The sequence below is a fragment of the Alosa sapidissima genome, chromosome 7 (assembly GCF_018492685.1).
Source record: "Alosa sapidissima isolate fAloSap1 chromosome 7, fAloSap1.pri, whole genome shotgun sequence".
Taxonomy (NCBI): domain Eukaryota; kingdom Metazoa; phylum Chordata; class Actinopteri; order Clupeiformes; family Clupeidae; genus Alosa; species Alosa sapidissima.
This window is the reverse complement of record NC_055963.1, coordinates 14,173,715-14,194,579: the sequence shown is the minus strand read 5'-3', so window position 1 is coordinate 14,194,579 and position 20,865 is coordinate 14,173,715. Positions and strand designations below refer to the sequence as shown.

General features: G+C 43.4%; 1 protein-coding gene across 1 annotated transcript in view; it reads right to left on the bottom strand.

Annotated features, from left to right (window-relative positions):
* cacna1fb (calcium channel, voltage-dependent, L type, alpha 1F subunit) overlaps positions 1-20,865 on the bottom strand; it is a 47,349-nt gene that overhangs the window by 5,837 nt on the left and 20,647 nt on the right. The window contains exons 14-46 of the mRNA XM_042097794.1: positions 20,510-20,735; positions 19,419-19,626; positions 19,143-19,263; positions 18,908-18,980; positions 18,267-18,327; positions 17,760-17,814; positions 17,259-17,364; positions 16,761-16,890; positions 15,846-15,905; positions 14,527-14,633; positions 12,690-12,777; positions 12,371-12,478; positions 12,205-12,257; positions 11,861-12,007; positions 10,849-11,050; positions 10,376-10,534; positions 9,872-9,982; positions 9,601-9,684; positions 9,267-9,395; positions 8,665-8,730; positions 8,337-8,428; positions 7,888-8,047; positions 7,035-7,162; positions 6,550-6,646; positions 5,996-6,098; positions 5,477-5,578; positions 4,384-4,511; positions 2,869-3,009; positions 1,857-2,107; positions 1,485-1,508; positions 1,242-1,364; positions 516-673; positions 112-224 (exon numbers count right to left, since the gene is read on the bottom strand). Coding sequence (XP_041953728.1) covers positions 112-224; positions 516-673; positions 1,242-1,364; positions 1,485-1,508; positions 1,857-2,107; positions 2,869-3,009; positions 4,384-4,511; positions 5,477-5,578; positions 5,996-6,098; positions 6,550-6,646; positions 7,035-7,162; positions 7,888-8,047; positions 8,337-8,428; positions 8,665-8,730; positions 9,267-9,395; positions 9,601-9,684; positions 9,872-9,982; positions 10,376-10,534; positions 10,849-11,050; positions 11,861-12,007; positions 12,205-12,257; positions 12,371-12,478; positions 12,690-12,777; positions 14,527-14,633; positions 15,846-15,905; positions 16,761-16,890; positions 17,259-17,364; positions 17,760-17,814; positions 18,267-18,327; positions 18,908-18,980; positions 19,143-19,263; positions 19,419-19,626; positions 20,510-20,735 — 3,914 coding nt within the window. The remainder of the gene's footprint in view (positions 1-111; positions 225-515; positions 674-1,241; positions 1,365-1,484; positions 1,509-1,856; positions 2,108-2,868; positions 3,010-4,383; positions 4,512-5,476; positions 5,579-5,995; positions 6,099-6,549; positions 6,647-7,034; positions 7,163-7,887; positions 8,048-8,336; positions 8,429-8,664; positions 8,731-9,266; positions 9,396-9,600; positions 9,685-9,871; positions 9,983-10,375; positions 10,535-10,848; positions 11,051-11,860; positions 12,008-12,204; positions 12,258-12,370; positions 12,479-12,689; positions 12,778-14,526; positions 14,634-15,845; positions 15,906-16,760; positions 16,891-17,258; positions 17,365-17,759; positions 17,815-18,266; positions 18,328-18,907; positions 18,981-19,142; positions 19,264-19,418; positions 19,627-20,509; positions 20,736-20,865) is intronic.

The window sequence follows — 20,865 nt, the reverse complement described above, 5'->3', positions numbered from 1 at the left end:
TGCATATACAGTATGTGTAAATGTGGTATGTTAACACGTAGCAATTAACAGCAATACCCTCCAAAAGCAGCACTTGGTAAAGGTGTGATTGTGAGGATGGCTTGTGTTCACCTGTGAGCGTGTTCTGCAGGGCGGAGAGTTCTGGTGGTAGGTGCCGGGTATGGGGAGGTCGTCACTACTGCCCTGACGCCTCAGACACTGGATGTTAAAAGACGGTTTGCGACCTGCAGACACACACACGCACGCACACGCACACACACGCACACACACACGCACACACACACACACACACACGCACACACACGCACACACACGCACACACACGCACACACACACACACACACACACACAAATATGATAACTGAGCACAATCTCACACACACACTGACAACAAGTCCAAAGTCCCCCCAAACACACACACACACACACACACACACACACACACACAGCACAGACAGCAACATCTCACACCATAGGAGAAAACCACGCCAGACAGAGACCTGATAGCCACTTACCTGTAGGTGTTGCGGGGAGAAGGCGTCGTCGGGCAGTTCTTCTGGCCTCTCCGTATCCGTTCGCATACTGGTTGACGTAAACAGAGTGGGCAGAAGGTGAGTCGTACATCTGGTTGCGATGTCCAGGGTACCTCAGGGGCTCGCCGGGATAGCCTTGCCTATATCAGATCAGAAATGCTGTGATCATGCATCCTCCTCTACAAAAATATACAGTACTCAAATAATCACAATTAACTAAAGTTGCATCTTATCATTTCAGCTCTGTATGAATAAGACCAATGATGTATTGTGGCAATAGACCCTTTCAACAATAAAAACAAAAACAATAACAATGCTTGAACATTCTATTTGGGCCCCAATCTACTTCCTCTGCATTAAGATAACATATGGAATGTTAAAAAGGAAGCCTTGTGGGGCCAACTATGATGCTGATAATGGAACTCTCTTGAAAGGGTCCATAGGTCTATTGTGTCTAGATATTTGTATATAATACTGAAACTAATGCAAACCAAATGTAAGACTTATGTGTACAGTAATCACCAATTATGCTTAATTGAACACAAGCATATTCCTTTTTGTTCAATCCATGAGATGTAAATATAGCATAAACGTGCAGACACATCATCTATTTCATACATTCAGAATGACTTCATTCTCTATTTCTACACTACGGACTTATTCATTTTGACGTTTAAAAACATGTCTGTAGGTTTTCTTTCCGCCTACCCCTCTCTTGAGATAATGCTTTCACTATCGTCCTCCCTGTAATAGCCCTGCTCTCCGGAGTAGCCGTCATCCCCATCCATCAGATCTTTCCTGCGAGACGAATAGTGGTCCCTTGGCTCCCTCCTGGACGGTTGAGATGAGAGATTAATTTGAGACAAGTTAGGGACTTCCATGAATTTAAAATAGAGTTTGAGAACGGTAAAAAAAAATAAAACACAAGATGGGAAAGAATGAACTGCTTACCGAGAGTACTTGTAATAGGAATTTCTATTAGAAAAAATGACAAATAACAAATTCATGTAACAAGCACCCACAACATAATACGGTATATGTAGAGTCAGTTTGTGTGCATATACTGTAAAAAGTATTTAAGTAGATAAGTGCATAATATGTATTGTAATACATCATCTCAGACAGGAAAGGTCAAAAACTGTTGTGAGATTCAATTGTGAGATCAGACCACCCATGATATCTACAGTGAATTCCATAGGGAAGACCACAGCACAGAAGGGATGCTTTACTCCAAATATTATTGAACTTCACTTATGTAGGTAACCTAGTTTCATCAGGGCACTGGTCATTGATATCACTTGGCTCTTGTGTGTGATCACTGACCTCTTGGGTGGCTGGTCGATCACGCCATTCCTGTAGTGTGAGTGGTGTGACCTCCTGTCGTCCCTCCTCATGTCGTCCTCGATCAGCCCCCCTCCGTTGGGCGTCTTGGCCAGGGCGCTCCTATGCGACAACCCGCCATTGGAGACGCCCTCTCCGGGCAGAGGGACGGAGGTGTTGGTGGGCGTGTGGCCCATGGAGGCCCGGCGGTCTTTGCCGGAGGGCTCTGAGTGCCCTGCATAGCCATTCTCACCCTGCGGAAACAAACCCAGGAGAGGTGAGATCTGGACAACCTGTGCTGTCATGGGCTTGGTCCAGAGGGAGAAGCATCCAAATTGGCCATAACTGTTTATTTATATTTAACATTTTCAAAATCATTCTGTCTACACATACTCAATTAGCTGAAAAGTACACAATACACTTTTCCCATTTGTATAGATAATCTGACAAACCACATACTGTATGTCCCAAAAACCCCATGGTCACCCTTGCTATCGGAACTCCCCCTATTACCGTCGGTCCCGTATTTCCACCGTCTTGCGTGTATGCGTCACTTAATATCAATTTCTATACAAACCAAGACAGCAGACTCCTAAAGAAACGCAACCACCCACACCATAGGTGTATCTAAATTAGCTATGTACCAAAAATTACATTTTACCGTGACTCAAAGACAGTGTTGTAAGGCTGCGTGTACACAACCGCTTGGAGCTCCAGTGGAATTTTAATTTCACGACGAGAATTCTCGGTCTAACCGTCATGTGCTGTTGAAACGGTGTAAATAGGCGACCCATCAGGCCAGCACTATAACTCCGAGCGTGCTAAACAAAATCGGATATTTCAGGCAGTAAACGCTCCCGTTAACAAACAAACCAGATTTTGTTCAAATCTACACACCTATGGCTACTGAAAAATGTCAGGTTAATTTAGCAAATGTTATTCTGAAGTGTTAAAAAACATCGTTTTAGAATTTCTGAACAAAAGTGGTGATAATTGGGGGTGTTACGATACCAACCTTATAGTGAGGGTCATCCTCCTCTGGCTCTTCTTCCATGCACTCTTCCTCCTCCTCCTCCTCCTCCTCCAGGTCGGCGTTCAGGGCCTGTCTCATCTCTGGCCCCAGATCTTGCAGGGTACGCAGACCAGCCTGACACAGCTGCATGCGGAAAGAGAGGGGTCCAGAGTATATATGCTGGCCAGGACTAGCTTCCGGTCAAACCACCACTTAACACACACACACACATCAGATCACACACACACACACACACACACACACACACACACACACACACACACACACACACACATACACACACACACACACACACACACACACACAGGGAAGATGCAGCATACTCGCTCATGGCTGGAAACAAACATGCCCGCCCCCATACACACACACACACACACACACACACAAACACAGACAGACAGAAACACACACACACACACACACACACACACACACACACAAACACACACACACACAACCAAACACACCTCACAAACAGACACTTGCATACATCAACACATACTACCATGTCCACACCAACACACACGTACACATGCTCATACTGACATATCAACACTGATGTACAGAGAGGTACACAGACACCTGGAGATTACACTGACACATATTAGTTAAAAAATAAAAGTGCCACTCATTATCCTATTGGCTTGCACAGACTAATGCATACACACCCGAGGGAATGCAGAACAAACAAAACATAACAAAACAAAACACCACACACGCATCAAGGACAACGTGCTCCATGTACGCGAGGAAAACCACCCACGTGCTGTCACCGAGGATAGAGGAACGCCATTTCGGCAGCTTGCATGAGAGGGTACACATTTCCATAGATGGCCCAAGTGACGCATTCCACAGCGCAATGCATCTAGATCTCTAGAGATTCACTGGTTCGGAAAACCATCAAGACAGACTCCCTTGGTGATTGGCTTGATTGAAAAAACAGCCTTGTTTTGAGCATGGGCAGTCTGCTGGTTAACCAAACCTTGGGGGTTCCCACTCTTAAGTCAAATGTAAAATTCCATGACTTTCCCCTGCCTTTCCCTGACAAAAAACCTGAATTTCCATGACTTACTATATAATGAATAGTACAATATACAGACCAATGATTTCAGAGCACCTGCGAAGCATTCAAGAATCTTTTACTTTTTAAGAGCGGGAGATGAATTACCGGTAATAGGTATTGAATAAACACAGTTGGGCTACTCAAGCAAGCAGTAAAACTAATAACCAGATATACACCAATTCTGCGGAAATATATTTGTATTAATGTATTTTGGCAAGTAAATTTTAACAAAATTCCCTGATAATTCATGACTATGCCCCAACAATTACAAGATTCCCCGACTTTCCATGTCTGGAATAGATTCCATGTTTTTCCAGAAATTCCATGACCCGTTGGAACCCTGATTTAAAAAATATATAGGGCATACAAATGTGCATGTAGCATGTGGTACTGTAAGATGCTCAACCATCCAGGAACCTGTCTATGCCAAACACCTGTAAAGCAGAAGGGTTTTTAGGGTCTGGCTCCCCCAGATCCCCCTTCTCTTTGCGCTTGCGGAACTTCCTGAAGTAATCCTGGATCAGGAAGGTAGCGTAGAACTTCCCCACTGTTACTTCCTCATCTGTAACACAGAGCAAGGGCATCTTAGTGTCCCAGGTCTGCACAGACACCACCTGGTCAAGCAGTAGCAGTGTCCCAGAATAAAATAACTCATGTCCGTTTCTTCGAAAGTACCACAGCTAAGAGATGTCCTAAATGCACCACAAAACACATAGGGTATCTTGGTCATAGACCTCTGAAGTTTGCCTACAAAAAACCTGCCATCTTTGAAATCCGGTATCTGGTGATTTTTCCTATGGGAAAATAACATGAGGATTTTGAATTATTGCACTTATTAAACTCTTGCGGGGATGAAAAAGTCTGAAATGCAGACGTTTTCCTGAACACACTTTTGTCCTCTGCCTTCGAGTGAATACTGTGATCTCCAGTATGTGAAGGCGGCACACTTAGATTTTTGCTACCCCAGAGCTAACTTCAATGCAACTTGCCATAGGTAGTTAGCTTCAATTAACAACCGGATCTCCTTAAATGGGCAAAGGTGGCCGTTTTGTTTTGTTTTTTGTAGGCGGACTTCAGAGGTCTATTGTGTTTATATCTATTCATTTTGTCGATATCACTGTTATTTGTGTAGCTATGTGTTCCATTTCATATTCACACTCTGGGAAATATGCATTCTATTGTTAATGTTTTGAATGGTCTCAATCTTAATGTGTCATTAAGCTTCAGAAAAGACAAAAATGTCATTTTTACCCTAGTATTATGAAATATAATTTACTATACACTGATTTAGAGTTACATTCACTGCTTTTACTGCTATGCAAAATATTCATTGTGTACATTTGATCTGGTCTCTAAGCATGGATTATAAATCCATTACCATCATATTGTTGAGCTATAGACAAACGTAACATGATTACAAGGACACCAAGAGTACAATCAGTTTAACAGCCATCACAGGTATGATGACTATGATCATGATGAGAGATCCCACTGGGCTGAAATATAGAGGTAATAGCACAATCTGACCAGCAGGTGGCGGAATGACTTCATCAAGGATCTTGGGCTTCATGCGTTTCCAGATCTTCTTTATGATGATCCTCAGCTCCTCATTCTCCTGGTTGGGGTCCCCTGTTCGTGTGTGTGTGTGTGTGTGTGTGTGTGTGTGTGTGTGTGTGTGTGTGTGTGTGTTTGTGTAAGAGAGAGAAAGAGCGAGAGAGAGAGAGAGAGAGAGAAAGAGTATTGGGGTTAAGTCAACTCTTCATTGTCATCTAGAGCTGATAGTTCAAATAGTGAATACAAACTATGTGCTGAGAAAAGGACAGATGGTGTGTGCTCACGGATTTAGTCAAACTTTTAGGAGACAGAGAATTTGTATGCACCCAAAGTGTACCAATGACTAATGCGTTCTTGGGTTGGGGGACGTGACTGCATTAGTATGTAGGAGGCATATGCAAACCCTGAAGCACATAATATGGTAGACAGACCAGCTTGGTGTGTGTGTGTGTGTGTGTATGTATCAGTGTGTATAAGTCTGTGTGTGCTGACCTTCAGTTTTGATCTTCAAGGCTGTTCTAACCAGTGCAAAGAGGGTGGCGTTGAAGGTCACCGTGCCATCGCTGTTTAGGGGCATGTTCATTGCCACCAGTCGCTGGGGAGGAAGGGAGGTGTGAACATATGGAACATTAATATGTCTTGAATGAGCACTTTTGTGTGTGTGTGTGTGTGTGTGTGTGTGTGTGTGTGTGTGTGTGTGTGTGTGTGTTCGTACAGTGTGTGTGTGTGTGTGTGTGTGTGTGTGTGTGTGTGCGTGTGTGTGTGTGTGTGTGAGAGAGAAAAAGAACGAGAGAGAGTGTGTGTGCGTGTATGTGCATATCCCTGTGTGTTTGTTACTTCAGCAGTCATGCCAGTCCAGTACTATGACTTGAAAACTGCTCAGAGGGAGTGAATACTATAACAACAGTAACAGAGCAGAACATACTCTGCAGATTTCATATCCAGCGGTGATTATTACTAAAGTGTAATGTCTCCTCAGCCTCTATCACACGAGGCCTGGGGGGAGGCATGGTCACACGAGGCTGGCTTTACATGACCGGCCTTACCTTGCAGGCCACACGATGGGGGCACAGCTTGCCGAAGCCCAGAGGAGGCTGGATCCTCCTCAGAAGAGCCACTACGTCAAGGTGTTTAATGCGCCCTCTGTGACACACACACACACACACAAACACACCGACACGCACGCACACACACACACACACACACACACACACACACACACACACACACACACACACACACACACACACACACACACACACACACAGTACTGGATCAATGTTTTATGATCTACTGCAGAGAGTGCTAAATACATGTTTCACTACCTGAATGCACACATAATACCTAAACAAGTTCTAGTTCTAAGTTTAGATTTGATCGCCATAAACATGGCTTGGGAAAGAGCAAAATGCGAGACAGAGAGAAAATGACAGAGGCAAGGAGCAAGAGCGAGAGAGAGAGAGCGAGAGAGAGAGAGAGAGAGAGAGAGAGAGAGAGAGAGAGAGAGAGAGTAAAAGAGAGAAAAACGCACTTGGCTTCAGGATCATATTCTGACCAGATCCTCTTGAATTCATCAAGGTGATGAGGGCCCAAAATAGACCAATCACGTGTCAGATAGTCAAAATTGTCCATGATGACGGCAACAAACAGATTGATAATCTGGGGGAATAAAAAACGAGAACACATGGCTATATTATGGAGAAAACACTGAACATCAATCTATCTTCAGTACAAAACTATTAACTTAAAGCATTTTGAATTCGACTTTATGGGCAACATAATCATCGCTACAGACAGGCATCCAAATTGGTCCGTTAAGGAAAAGCATACCCTCTGAGACCATACGTGGCTTGCTTGCCTGGACTATCCTGCCTCACTCACACTTATTTACCGGTATTTTGGGATTTCAATGTAACATACTGAATGCAAATAAATCTCCAACTAACTGTTAATCACAAGTAATTTTCACATTTTGTTTCCAATAGATCTCCACCTACAACACACTTCACAAACATACATTACAAATATATACACTGACAGTGCCTACCACATACAGTACATACAAAATGCCCATATAACACATGAGGTTATGTTATTTCATGTTCAGCTGAGCCAAAGTGCCTATGTGCCGGCCGCACGTGTTCTACCTACTGGGAGAAGCAGCTGGGTCCCATTATGTAATTATGCATATGACGCATATTATGCGCCTTGATTAGATGAATCAAATGTACTGGGCTAATCACGGACAGGCAGGCAGGCAGGCAGGCAGGCAGGCCCTGCGAATGCGGCAGTGCTGGCTCGGCGTCTTCAAAGGGAAGGGTTGGGGGGAGCTGTGGCGCAGGGTGTATGGGGGAGTGCAGCCAGAGTGCAGCCGGCGCTCTCACCAGGAAAGCGCAGAGCATGAAGAAGCTGATGAAGTAGACGATGGCAAAGTTGCTGCCGCAGGTGAACTCCTCGCCGGGTTCGTAGTCTGACTCAGGGTCACAGCGCTTGCCGGGCAGACTGGCCAGCATGATCTCCTGCCAGGCCTCACCAGTGGCACACCTGCAGAACCACACACACACGCACACACACACGCAGGTGGTAAATACAGAGGCACACACACACACGCACATGTGCACACGCACACACACAGGTGGTAAATACAGAGGCACACACACACACACACACAAACACACACACAAACACACACAAAGACATATACAGTACATATCCTGATATACTGTATTCATACTAATAATTAATATACCTATACAATATACTTATGTGCACTAGCACTAAGATGTTCAAAACATAAACAACTATCTACTGTATCAAGCTATCATAACTGTACCTGAAGAGCAGAAGTACGGCCTGTTGAAAAGTCTGGAAGTTGTTGTTCCGGTTGATCTGAGTGTGAGATTGCATAGCGATCTTCCCAAAGGTCTGAAGAATGAGATAGAGACAGATGCAGATTCACCTATTTCAGATTCATGTGTCCTTCCTTGGCTAATATCAGTTCTCATCTGGAATACTAACATAAATAATAGACCACCCATCTCAAGGTTAAGTACAAAATGTCACAGGAACTCATCTCCCAACTTCAAAACCCTGAGTGAAAACATGAAAGCGGTGAATCCCTCAAAAGTCCTCCCCCATCACTGGTTTAACTGAAGACTCACCTGCATGCCGATGACAGCATAGATGAAAAATATCATGGCAATAAGGAGAGCTACGTATGGCAGGGCCTAAGGGACAAACAGAGCAACACCAACACTCAGTTTGGGCATTCTTGTCTGTGAATCCTTCTGTAAACAAGTGTAAAATCTCTCTGGATAGTCCACTTTGTACAGTATATTCCAGTGTGAAGTGAAGTGTGAAACTCCATGCCTCTGCAGGCACACTTTGTGGCTAACGTGGGTAAAATAAAATCAGACTCAGTGGAAAACTGAGCTGCCAGAACTACACACTATGCACCAATGACTGTAGAAAAACAATGCACGGCATGAAGAGCCATGCTCTTACATCCTGAAGAAATTAAGTCAAGGGTGACTTGAAGAAGGTCAATATGGCCACAACACAAAGGCCCATGTGCTTTTAAGCCAGTTTGAACCAGAGTGAATACTGACATCAGTATCCTAGTAGCGCTCTAAGCCATTACGGGATTTTTTTTTACAGTCATTGGCAAACCAATTTTAACACGCAATGCGTGTTGGCCTAGAGGAAGTTTGCTGAAAACAATCAGCACTCTATGCCACCATGTTTTTTATTAATAAATATATACCTGAAGGGACTTGACAAAGGTCCAGAGCAGAGTGCGAATGCCCTCCCCCTTGCTGAGCAACTTGACCAATCGCATGACACGGAACAGACGGAAGAAAGTGATGGATACTCGAGAACTGTCTTCTCCACTCTGTGGAGAAAAGAATTAAAAAAATATTAGAGTTTGAGCAAAGGACACGGTTATGGGAAAAAGCACAGCACAAATACAACATTGTTGGTGAGTTTATGACTTCAATAGCATAATATAGTATTTGATTAGGACTTAAGCTAAAAGGGATGATTAAGAGATGAGGCTTGGGCAGATGCAGCTGTATCCCTGACAATGTGTGACTTACACTGAATTCAGTGACTACAATGTCCACCACGCTGCCCACGACAATCAGGGCATCAAAGGAGTTCCAGGCATCCATGAAGTAGTGCTGCAGATGACAGGCCAAACAGAGAAGAAAAAAATAAAAATCTGAAATTTCATATGCACTGCCTTGACAGGCAATATGATATCTGCCCAAGACATTTAGGGTAACTATTGCAAAGCTACAGTATACAGCAGAATGGTGAAGATTGAAAAATGGGCAAAATAGACACGAAGATGCTACCAGTCCTCACCCTAATTCTGAGAGCAAGCAGCTTCAGAATCATCTCCACGGTGAAGAGACCTGTGAAGACCATGTTGAGGATGTCCATGATGTAACTGAAGGCCTTGGACTGCTCATAGTGCTGAGAAATAGACAGACCAAAATAAAAAGAGAAAGAAAGAAGAATGAAGAGAAAGAGAGAGAGAGATGCCAGGACAGACAAACAATAAAGACAAAAACAAAATCTTAGACAGGCTCTACTGCAGTAGTACTGAACAGTAGATATACATGTATTTTACTTTTTGTAAAGGGCCTGAAAAATGCCTCTACTGTACATAAGCCTCTTTCTAAAACTGTTTTTGAACTGCTTTATTAGAACAGCTGTGAAAAGCCTGCTACAGCCTTTATAATGGGACAGGACTTCGGTAAAGTGCATTCATCTGCTGTGAAATTTCATGGTAACACAGATGTATGGATTGACAGTTATTGTCTTTTGCCCTTTTGATGACATCTCAGAGTGTGTCCAGTGTGTTACCTGTACAGCCAGAGTGACCGTGTTGAGGAGGATCAGGACAAACATGATGTACTCAAAGGGTGTGGAGTTGATGATGGACCAGAACTTGTACTGTACGGGATTCTTTGGGATGTAAAGCTTCAGCGGCTGAGCTTTCAGTGCGAACTCAACGCACTGCCTCTGTGCGTAGGAAGAAAGAGAGCGAAAGAGAGAGACAGAGAAATGGAGAGAGAGAGAGGGAGAAAGAGAGAGAGAGAAACAAAGAAGGGGAGGACAAAAGAAAGTGATGTGTGAAAAAAGATGAATTTAAACAGAATTGACTACAGAATGAAAACAACTGGACCATTATGAAGATCTTCTGCATGTATTGTGATTCATTGTGTCTGAACTTCTTCTTAACATTTAATCCATAGTCCTGTCTGGCTGTCCTTCAAAAAGATGGAACGCTTGTCTGATGTGCTTGACAATGTCAGTCTGATGCACACACGTCTAACCTGATTTTTGTCCAGCTCACAGTTCTTGTACTCCTGTTCTCCCTGCTCACGGAATGTGATGATGACGAAACCTACGAAGATGTTCATCATGAAGAAAGCGATGATGATGATGTAGATGATGAAGAAGATGGAGATCTCCACGCGATAGTTGTAGACGGGGCCGTGGTTTTCCGAGTTGGCGTCAATCGCTTTGTAGAGAAGCCTGAACAAATAGGTGTGGTGAAGAGCATGAGTAAGTGGAAGAAAGGAATAATAATATATACAGAGAGCGTGAGAGAGGTATGGAATGAGTGGAAGAATCAGACATGAAAAAATGGGAACAGAATGAGAGGGGGAAACAGACAGCAAAAGAGACAGAGAGAGAAACGAGTGAGAGAACATTTATAGCCCAAGGTAAAGCATACAGTATGGCGTAGAGCTGTCGCTCCATTAAATCCATATACAGTAACACTGCCCCTCTTAGAAAATCAGGAGATGATGACATGTTCAGGGGCCCAGTATGCACTTACAGAGGTTCTCTACGATTAATCTTACGAACGTTTGTTTGGTTTTTCAATGTGTTTGCCAAACATACTCGTAGTGTGTGAATGCACATGCACTGCTCTTAAGATGCTCTTAATGGGAGCTGTCCATGTTAACAGTTCTGAAATATCCTCTAATTTGGTGAAGTCAGGTGACTTCACGTCACAGTTGCTGTTTGAACTTCGGACCTAAATGTTAATTGACTTAAACACGATAATAGAAAAACTTTCTAGAACTACTCCGGATTCCTTGTTAATCTACAAGTGTTTTCCCAATGTTCTTAAGCAACGATGGTTTTGGGAAACAGTCTGAAAATCTGAAGACGTTCATAAGTGGGACTTAACGAGTCGGAATACTGGGCCCAGTTGGGTTTGCAAATTCAATGTGTGTGTGTGTGTGTGGTGTGTGTGTGTGTGTGTGTGTGTGTGTGCAAACATGTATATGTGCCAAGCCGTGCATATGCATGTGTGTGTGTGTGTGTGTTACTCACGCTGGCCAGCCCTCAAAAGTGGACACAGTGAAGAGGGCCATCATGCCCATAAGCACGTTGTCAAAGTTGAAGTCGCTGTTCAGCCATATTCTCTCCCTCACCATTGGGTGATTCACATCGCCGTCCTTATACACCACAAATGTCCCTCTATTCACACACACACACACACACACACACACACACATACACATTTTAAGCATTTTCTATTTGGAAGATAGATAGATAGATAGATAGATAGATAGATAGATAGATAGATAGATAGATAATTACAGATATATCATATAGAGATAATGCATCCAACTGAATGTTGAATACATCTGACATACAGTATGCATTGGCCTTACTTGCACTGGTCCGGTGTGTGCTTGGCTTCATCTGTGCAACGATAAAACTTTCCCTACACAAAGAGTGCTTAATGTTAAAAAAAATGTCAGGACTTGGTCCCTTCACAGTTACATTTCAATATAAATATGCAAAATACAATTGTCTTTGAAATCTGTGTTGTGGTACCTTGAAAAGCTGCACACCGATGCAGGCGAACATGAACTGCAGGAGTGTGGTGACGATCATGATATTTCCGATGGTTCTGATGGCCACAAACACACACTGAACCACATGCTGTGAACAGACATACAGATGAACCGTGGTGAGATAGGGTGGAGGACTGACTTAAAGAATGTGTACGAATACAGAGGACCTTCACGTGCACACAACATACACACACACACACACACACATATATATATATATACAACACACACACACACGCACGCACGCACGCACGCACACACACACACACACACACACACACACACACACATCCATGCACCTTAAGTCCTTTGGCTCTATTGATAGCTCGGAGAGGCCTCAGCACTCGAAGCACTCTGAGAATCTTGACCACAGAGATGGTGCTTGAACTGAGAGAGAGAGAGAGAGAGAGAGAGAGAGAGAGAGAGAGGAGATCCATCATCACTACTCTTTAATCTTTCATCTAGAATCCAATTGACCCAGCTGCTACTTGTGTGTTTGTGTAACATTATATGTGTTTGTATGTCTGTGAGTTAGTGTATGCATGCGTGTCTTTGGTGTGTGTTGGTATATGAGCATTCACGGGGGATATGAGTATAAATGTACTCTCTCACAAGATCAATTGAGCACATGTATGTTGATTAAAGCCCCAATCAACTCTTGGTAATCATGCTGAGAGCATTCACCTCTAAGTGTGTGTGTGTGTGTGTGTGTGTGTTTATGTATGAGAGCATTCTCTGGTGAAAGAGCCAACATGAGTGTTTATGAGACCCATTATAGCATGGGTTTAGAGCGCTAAATCTGAATATAGGAAAATAATAAATAAAAGTTTAAAAAAAATCTGTAAATACTTTTTCCTTCCATGGCTTTGGAGATGGCAGGTCCCTACCTGACTGACAACAGTAGTAATGTCAGGACTAATCTGATTTCAGAAGATTGTAATTATGTTTACTGCTAAAGCCATTTATTTATCCTTCTCTTTAATCCTCTCTGGAATATGAAATGTAGTTTACTGGATGTGCTGTAGTCACCGTGGGCTTGATGGGTGCAGGTATTCAGGTATGAAATTAGTAATGGATGAAGTCAAATCAGAGCTGACATATCCATGCAGAAAAAGAAAATCAAAATGGAAGAAAACATTTATTTTCTTGTATTTAAAGCCCAGTTAGTGTGGAGTGGATGCACTTGCTCTGTTTGTCCTCTAGAGGCTACTCAAAACACTTAACTCATATGAACGCCCTCAAGCTCTCTGCTATGCCTTGCACTTACTGATGTTTTTTTTAAAATTATTTTAATGTGGGCTCATGAATGCATGTGAGTCCACTGGGATCTCTCTGGTGCCCTCCAGCATCATGACAAAGGCTCAGAGGCAAAAACTCAATGACACGGATGGCACGGATGTTAAAAAACACCCAATCGGAATCGCTGGCTTCGTTTGCGTCAGTAGCTTCCTGCAGTCCAGCTGTGTCTTGTCTAGGACCCTTCTGAGGCTTAAACTCAAGGAACACAGGTGGCTGCGCTGCAGGTTGGGAGGATGTGCTTTTTTTATGTTAATTTAGCAGTTCTTTTTCTCCGTGACCTCTAATAGTCAATAGTAAGTTGAAATTATGCATGTTTGTGAATTTTTTAATGAAACTTACATTAACACCTACAAAGCTGAATCAATAACTATTTCATTATCATGAAGCACTGTATAGTGACCATAGTCTGTACTATAGTCAGCTGAGCAACAAGATTTTACAAGATAACAGGCCATTGTGAATCAGACCATCAGTGAAATACAGCTAGGGCAGATGAATCCCCTATCCAACAGGGACAAACAACTAAGAAAAGTCACATGATAGCTGTACACATGGTCAGAGCATCCAGCTATCGTGACCGATACTGCGGCTTGTGGAAACTGGGGCAAACAGTGTTGTCCAAAAACTCAGGTGATTGGAAACAGCTCACGGACAGGAAGAGCCCACGTTTGAAATTTGGCCAAACTGCCTGATACCAGACAAATGAACTTGAAACATGAAAACATGAAACCAGTAACATGAAACTGTGAGGATAGGTCACCGAGGACCGCATTATACCCTAGTAGCTTAGTTTGGAGGCTGTGGCTTTGGTCATTTTGTAACAAAAACTTCACTTACTGTAGGAAGAAGGACACAAGTGAGACGCTGACGACCAACAGGTCCAGCAGATTGGAGACGTTTCGACAGAAGGAACCCTTGTGGAGGAACGCCCCATGAACAGTCATCTACAACACAGGAGTTGGTGAGAGCCTTATTTGCACAATTACAAAGAGGGGTGGACACTGGACAGTAACTACTGTAGGTACATTTACTTGATTACTGTACTTAAGCATGATTTTCGAGTTTTTGTATTTTACATTATATTTGACAAGCAAATATTGTACTTTTGACTCCAGTACATTTCAAATATGAATATGAAGTACTCATCACTTTTAAGCACATCTGAAGTGATTCTTTAAATGCAATAATGCAACAGACCATATTGAATTAAGCAATAAGCCACTCGAGTCCGTAGGTTACACTGATTTTGGAACAGCTAAGGGCCGTCGTTAGGCATGACGCACTAGCGGAGTAAAACCCCCATTAGCTGTTCTAAAATCAGTGTAACCTACGGACTCAAGTGGCTCTTTGATTTTCTAAAACTGTTTCTACATATATCTGGCAAGATTTCATAAAATAAAGGCACAGCAATGAGAAATGTAATGATGTATTCATAGATAATCATTCTTCTGCCAAGAAATATATTTCCTCTATCAGAATGGTTGCCAAGCAACTTCGAGACGCAGCTACTCTAACTTTTGTATCGAGTTGTAGTAGCGCAGTAATACAGATCGAACGCAATTCAGCCAATCATAATCAAGGACCGGAACTATCCGTTTTAGATTCATTTTTTCAATAGTTCAATTTGAACTTGGCTGTGGTAATGATAGTGACAGCAGATTAATCATCAGAATATCTTCCATGATCATGGTGAATGTGGAATGAAATTAGACAATCACCTGACATTCACCACATAGCTAGATCTTTACATCATTAAATGGTAAATAAACTACTCATAATTGATTTATCCTGTTTTGTTTTCTGCAGTGAAAATGTTTTAGATTTTTGAACAGAGAATGAATAACAATTTAAAGTGAATTACTGCATCCTTTAAACAGTTGCAAAGTTAGTAGGCAAAATGTTGATGCTGGATGCAAGGAACTAAAGGTTTGTTTAAGTCCTTGTGACCAACCAAAGGATGTAGCCTCGTCATATGTAGCATGAAGGATGTACATCAAGATTATTGTACATAAATCCAAAAGCTAAATATTATTTATAGGTGTCCACATTGAGGCATTGTTCTTCCATATATAGCAGTAAACTACGGCTTCCATAGCAGGTAGATTTGATACCTTGATACTATCTAATTGAGTATCACAAGAAATTATGAAACGTACCTTGAGGAGAATCTCCACGGTGAATATAGACGTGAAGGCATAGTCAGCGTAGCCCAGGAGCTGTGAGAGACACAGGTAGCACACACACACACACACACACACACACACACACACACACACACAAACACACACACACACACACACACACACACACCAAGAGAGTGAGTGAGACAGGGAGGAGTTAACTGGTGGCATCCCCTGCCTGCCCTGACACAGGCACTGACTCTGCCGCCCCCCACCCCCACTCCCCTGATTGCACCCTGGGACTCGGCCTCCTCCCCAGCTGCCTCAAATTGGCACGTCCAGCCGCAGCAAGACTGCAATCAGGGCAGCTGCTGCTTTGGGTGGGCTGCTCGGGCACTGCTGCGCTGTGGGCCCTTTGGGTCAGGCACTTGGGTCAACCATTAGACTAAATACAGACCACAACCAGAGCCAGGGGTCCTGCAAAGGATTCTGTGTCACTCACAGATGTCAGAGGAATTGATGCTGCTCTGTGTCTCACAATCACAGTCACAAGCACACATACAGAGAGCATTCTGACCAAGTTAAAAATAGACACACTTGGAACCTTCTGGAGATTTTGAGTGAGTGCATCTTAATTTGACTTCACTGTGATGTTTGACAGCATCACAATCTACCAGCATCTCCTCACCCCACACACACACACACACAACCACACACACACACACACACACACACACACACACACACACAGACACACACACACACAGACACACACACACACACACACACACAGACACACACACACACACACAGGAGGAAGACTGACTGTTTCAATGACTGGGATTTTTGTTTAATTTTCTTTTCTCACTCCCTCTGCTGCACAGACTGTCTCCACTTTGGGTTGACAGTTCTGTGTGTGTGTGTGTGTGTGGGGGGGGAATTCAGGCTCACATTGTTTCTGAAGGAGTGGGCCCGAATGGGGTCCTCTGCAGCCAGGGAAATACTGCTCAGGATGATGAAGACCAGGATGAGATTGCAGAAGATATGATGATGGATCAGCGTGTGGCAGCCTACTCGGATCCTGTGGGAGAGAAAAAAGAGAAAGAGGAAATAAGAGAGAGAGTCAGAGAGAGGAGAAAGAGAGAGAGAGAGAGAGAGAGAGAGAGAAATGTTATTGGATTTCAGGTGCATTCTTTAATTATCTGTTGAGAGGATGGGGGAGAACTCATGGGGTCAAGTAGTACAGGGATCAACACATCCCATTACACTTGAACTACACAGATTTACACAACCAAACAGCTGACCGAAACACAAGTACTCTGAGCACACACAGCAGGCTGGGCCCGAGCTGAGCCCAGTCGAGCCGGGCCGGCCTCCAGAGCCACTGCCCCCAAACCCCCACCCCCCCCACCCCCCCACCCCCCGCACCCCGAGCGGAACCAGACTCACGGGTTTGTGTTGCTGAGGCAGAAGAAGGCACTGCCCTCAGGGATGGGCATGACCTTCTCTTTTGGTGGGGCAAAGTCAGCCACTTTTAGCTGATCTTCTGCCCCCTCTGCAGCAGCCGCACGAGAAGAGGCAGAAAATAACAACAAAAACAACAACAACAACAACAGAATCAGACATGATGGCTACTGGGAAACAGGGCACATGGCACAAAACACTGAAACTGAGAAATAGCAAAGACAACATGGGTTTTAAAAATGCAATAGTAGGCATCGAGTGAACATTTATACGTTCAACAAATATGAATTAAATGTGTTATTAAAATGAGAAAATATAATGAAGATAATAGTAATACTAAATTGTTGCTGATTTTGTAAGAAAAAGTTTTCCGAAGCTTCTGATTTTTTGGGTGAATTTTTATTCTACCTTGCAATCTGCTGAAAAGGGGGCTTTGAACTATTGTTATGTTTCCTATAGAGAAAAATCACTGAACCATCTGTGAACGCTCACCTTCTACTTCCCTTTCCTCTTCCTGTTCATATTCATCCTCCACATCAACCTGTGTACACAAATGTCCATGTTTTCATTGTTGTCATTTCCAACCATTAAAATCAATGATCTATATCTGTTCCCAGCCATTTTCATGGACAGCGTTTCAAAACCCTTCCTGGCTTTCACAACCTACAGCTACACAAAATGTTCCTTTACTCTACAAGTAAGGCCTAATTACTGAAGGAAAAACCTTTAGGTTATGTCAATTGTAGTAGAAACTGTATCACTCTGAATACATTTGCACAGTGAAACATTATTTATGGACAATGACATAATGTTTTTATTACATCTTCATATGATAAAACAAAATGTCTTTCCCAAAACTTTCAAATTTGCTGAACTGCTGATGGAATTTGCTGAATTTCTTGACTTTCCAGGCCTGGAAAATGGAATTTTGCAATGACCTTGGGAACCCAGTCTATATGACCCATCCCTAAGAACGCTTCCTCCTTTCCTTACCTTCACTTCATCATTCCCCTCTCCCTCCGCTTCTGCTCCCTCCTCTCCCTCTTTCTTCACTCTGTGAAGAAACAAGATGCAAGGCTTTAAAGAAGACATGGTGGAAGGAACAAAAACAAGACGCAAAATTTTAAAGAGGACATGGCAGCCGGGCCAGAAATAAGATGCAGTGCTTTAAAGAAGACATGGCAGGAAGGGGGAGACAGCTGGGAGAGCTGTTGTGGAGCTCAAGTTCTCTCTCTACAGTCTGAAGTGGCTGTTGACTCAACTGCTCACAGAAAAGTGCTTCCCTAAATAGGAATAAGTGAACAATTATCTGTTTTTTTTATACAGTTCCCACTTCAGCCCTAGCCTCCTCATCACAACATCGTCACAGGTGCTTTAGTGAAGGGCTTTCTGGAGCTGTGAAACACTGAGAATACATTTTTTTCATACGAAAAAAAAAAAGGTTCTAGTATATAGAACCTAGGTGTATGAGTGTGTGAGTGAATGGGTTAATGTGAGGAATTACTCTGTAAAGTGTTTGAGTAGAAGGGCGGAGGTGCGGAGGAGTAAAGAAGCGCTATTCTAAAAGCAGTCCATTTCCCATTCAGCTTTTGTCTTGTCTACATGCTACATGCTACATGCTACATGCTACTCACTCTGGCTTCTTCTCCTCCTCTCCTCCAGCCAAGTTGTCCACAGCGATAGCCAAGAAGACGTTTAGGAGGATGTCTGAATTACAAGTTAAGGTCCGCATAAAGACATTTTATAGGGCTCTGGGTTTGACAAAATAGTCTACCAATTAATAGTCTACCAATAGTCCACCAATTAACAAATTAATTATTCGTATAAACTAGTGGGCTTCCAGAGGGGTAGTCTTTGGTGAAAGGATACAGTTACCACAAATGAAGAGAATAACAAAGTACAAGCAGACAATCATTCCAGGGAAGTGTGGTCCTCCATAGGCCATAATGCCATCATACATCACCATGTTCCAGTCTTCACCTGTCAAGATCTGCAAATGGAAACAGCATTAGGCAGATTAACTTTCAGCATTCTGAGACTGCTTGTACGTTCTGGAAATCTTGAGTCAACACTCTAGACAAAAGAAAACCCCAAACGACCAAAACCCAAACTTTATGTCTAAAGTTTCAAATAATTGAATGTTACCTGGAAACAGGTGAGGAGGGCCTGGGGGAAGGCGTCGAAGGTGCTGCGCTTGGTCTGCGTCTCGTCGAAGTTGAACTTGCCGCCAAAGAGCTGCATGCCCAGCAGGGCGAAGATGATGAGGAAGAGGAAGAGCAGCAGCAGCAGGGAGGCGATGGACTTCATGGAGTTCAGCAGAGACGCCACCAGGTTGGACAGGGCTGCCCAGTGCCTGCACAGGTAAGGGTCACATTCCACAGGTGGGGAAAAGACAGTAATTTAGACACGGAAATAAATCAGGGAGCCCAACAAATGTCATACCAGTAACAAAGTATAATAAACCAATATAGCACTACTGCGAGATAGGACACTGCTACCAATTGCATGAACATGAGTGCCATATTGCTTTTATACAATAGCTCCACTATCAACTAATCGCGTTTAAAGACACCAAATTGTGCTTTCTATTCTCTGTGTTTATTTTGTCCGTTCATTCTCCACCCACAATAGTTCCGATCTTAGCCTTGGCATCCTCGCAACGCACCACTTCACTCGTGGGCCAAATGAGAGAGGCTAAATGTACTTTTATTTACAATTCAATGCAAAAAGCGGATTACTAGCTGTAAAGCGCCTGAGTGGGGGGGGGGGGGGGGTCCTGAGATATCGCCAATTGTGATGACTCATGGAATACCTCTCATCCCAATCAGAAATGAATAATAGCTCAATCAGACCTAACTGCTTTGTAATTTCCAAACATTTCTTAGTCTTGTATTGCTATGCCTCTGATTACATAGAAATCTCAAATAAAAACGGGACTGGAAATAAATGAAGTAAATATGAGTTCTCTCATCTGATGACAAATCCCATCTTAAAGAAGTTTCAATATTAAGAGAAATTCTTCCCTGTCCCTGACTAAACCAGAAACAACTTGAGGGAAGCATGAATGTATATGGGCCAAGATGTATATTTTTTTGAAATTCAAATAGAATCAAACCACACCAACCAAACCATGCACCGAACTACCAAACTCCTAAAAGATGAACCCTTTTCTTCTCCTCCACTGTGAGTGGCAGAGCAGGCTGGCGTACCTGGTCAGAGCAGTGAGGCTGGCGTACCTGGTGACTTTGAAGATGCGCAGTAGCCGGACGCAGCGCAGCACGGAAATGCCCAGCGGCGGCATGATCCCCAGCTCCACCAGCACCGTCTCCAGGATGCCGCCGCACACCACGAAGCAGTCGAATCGATTGAAGAACGCCACAAAGTAGTGCTGCAGGCCCAGGCTGTACATCTTCAGCAGCATCTCCACCGTGAAGAGGGACAGTAGCACCTTGTTGGCGATGTCTGATAGCGGGAGAGACAGGGTGGAGGGGGGTTTAGGGGGAGATGCAGCTCAGATCGAGGATTAAGGCCAAAATCATGGCCATGGCAAAATCATTTGATGGATGACCTTCGCAACCAGGAAGCAAAAGAG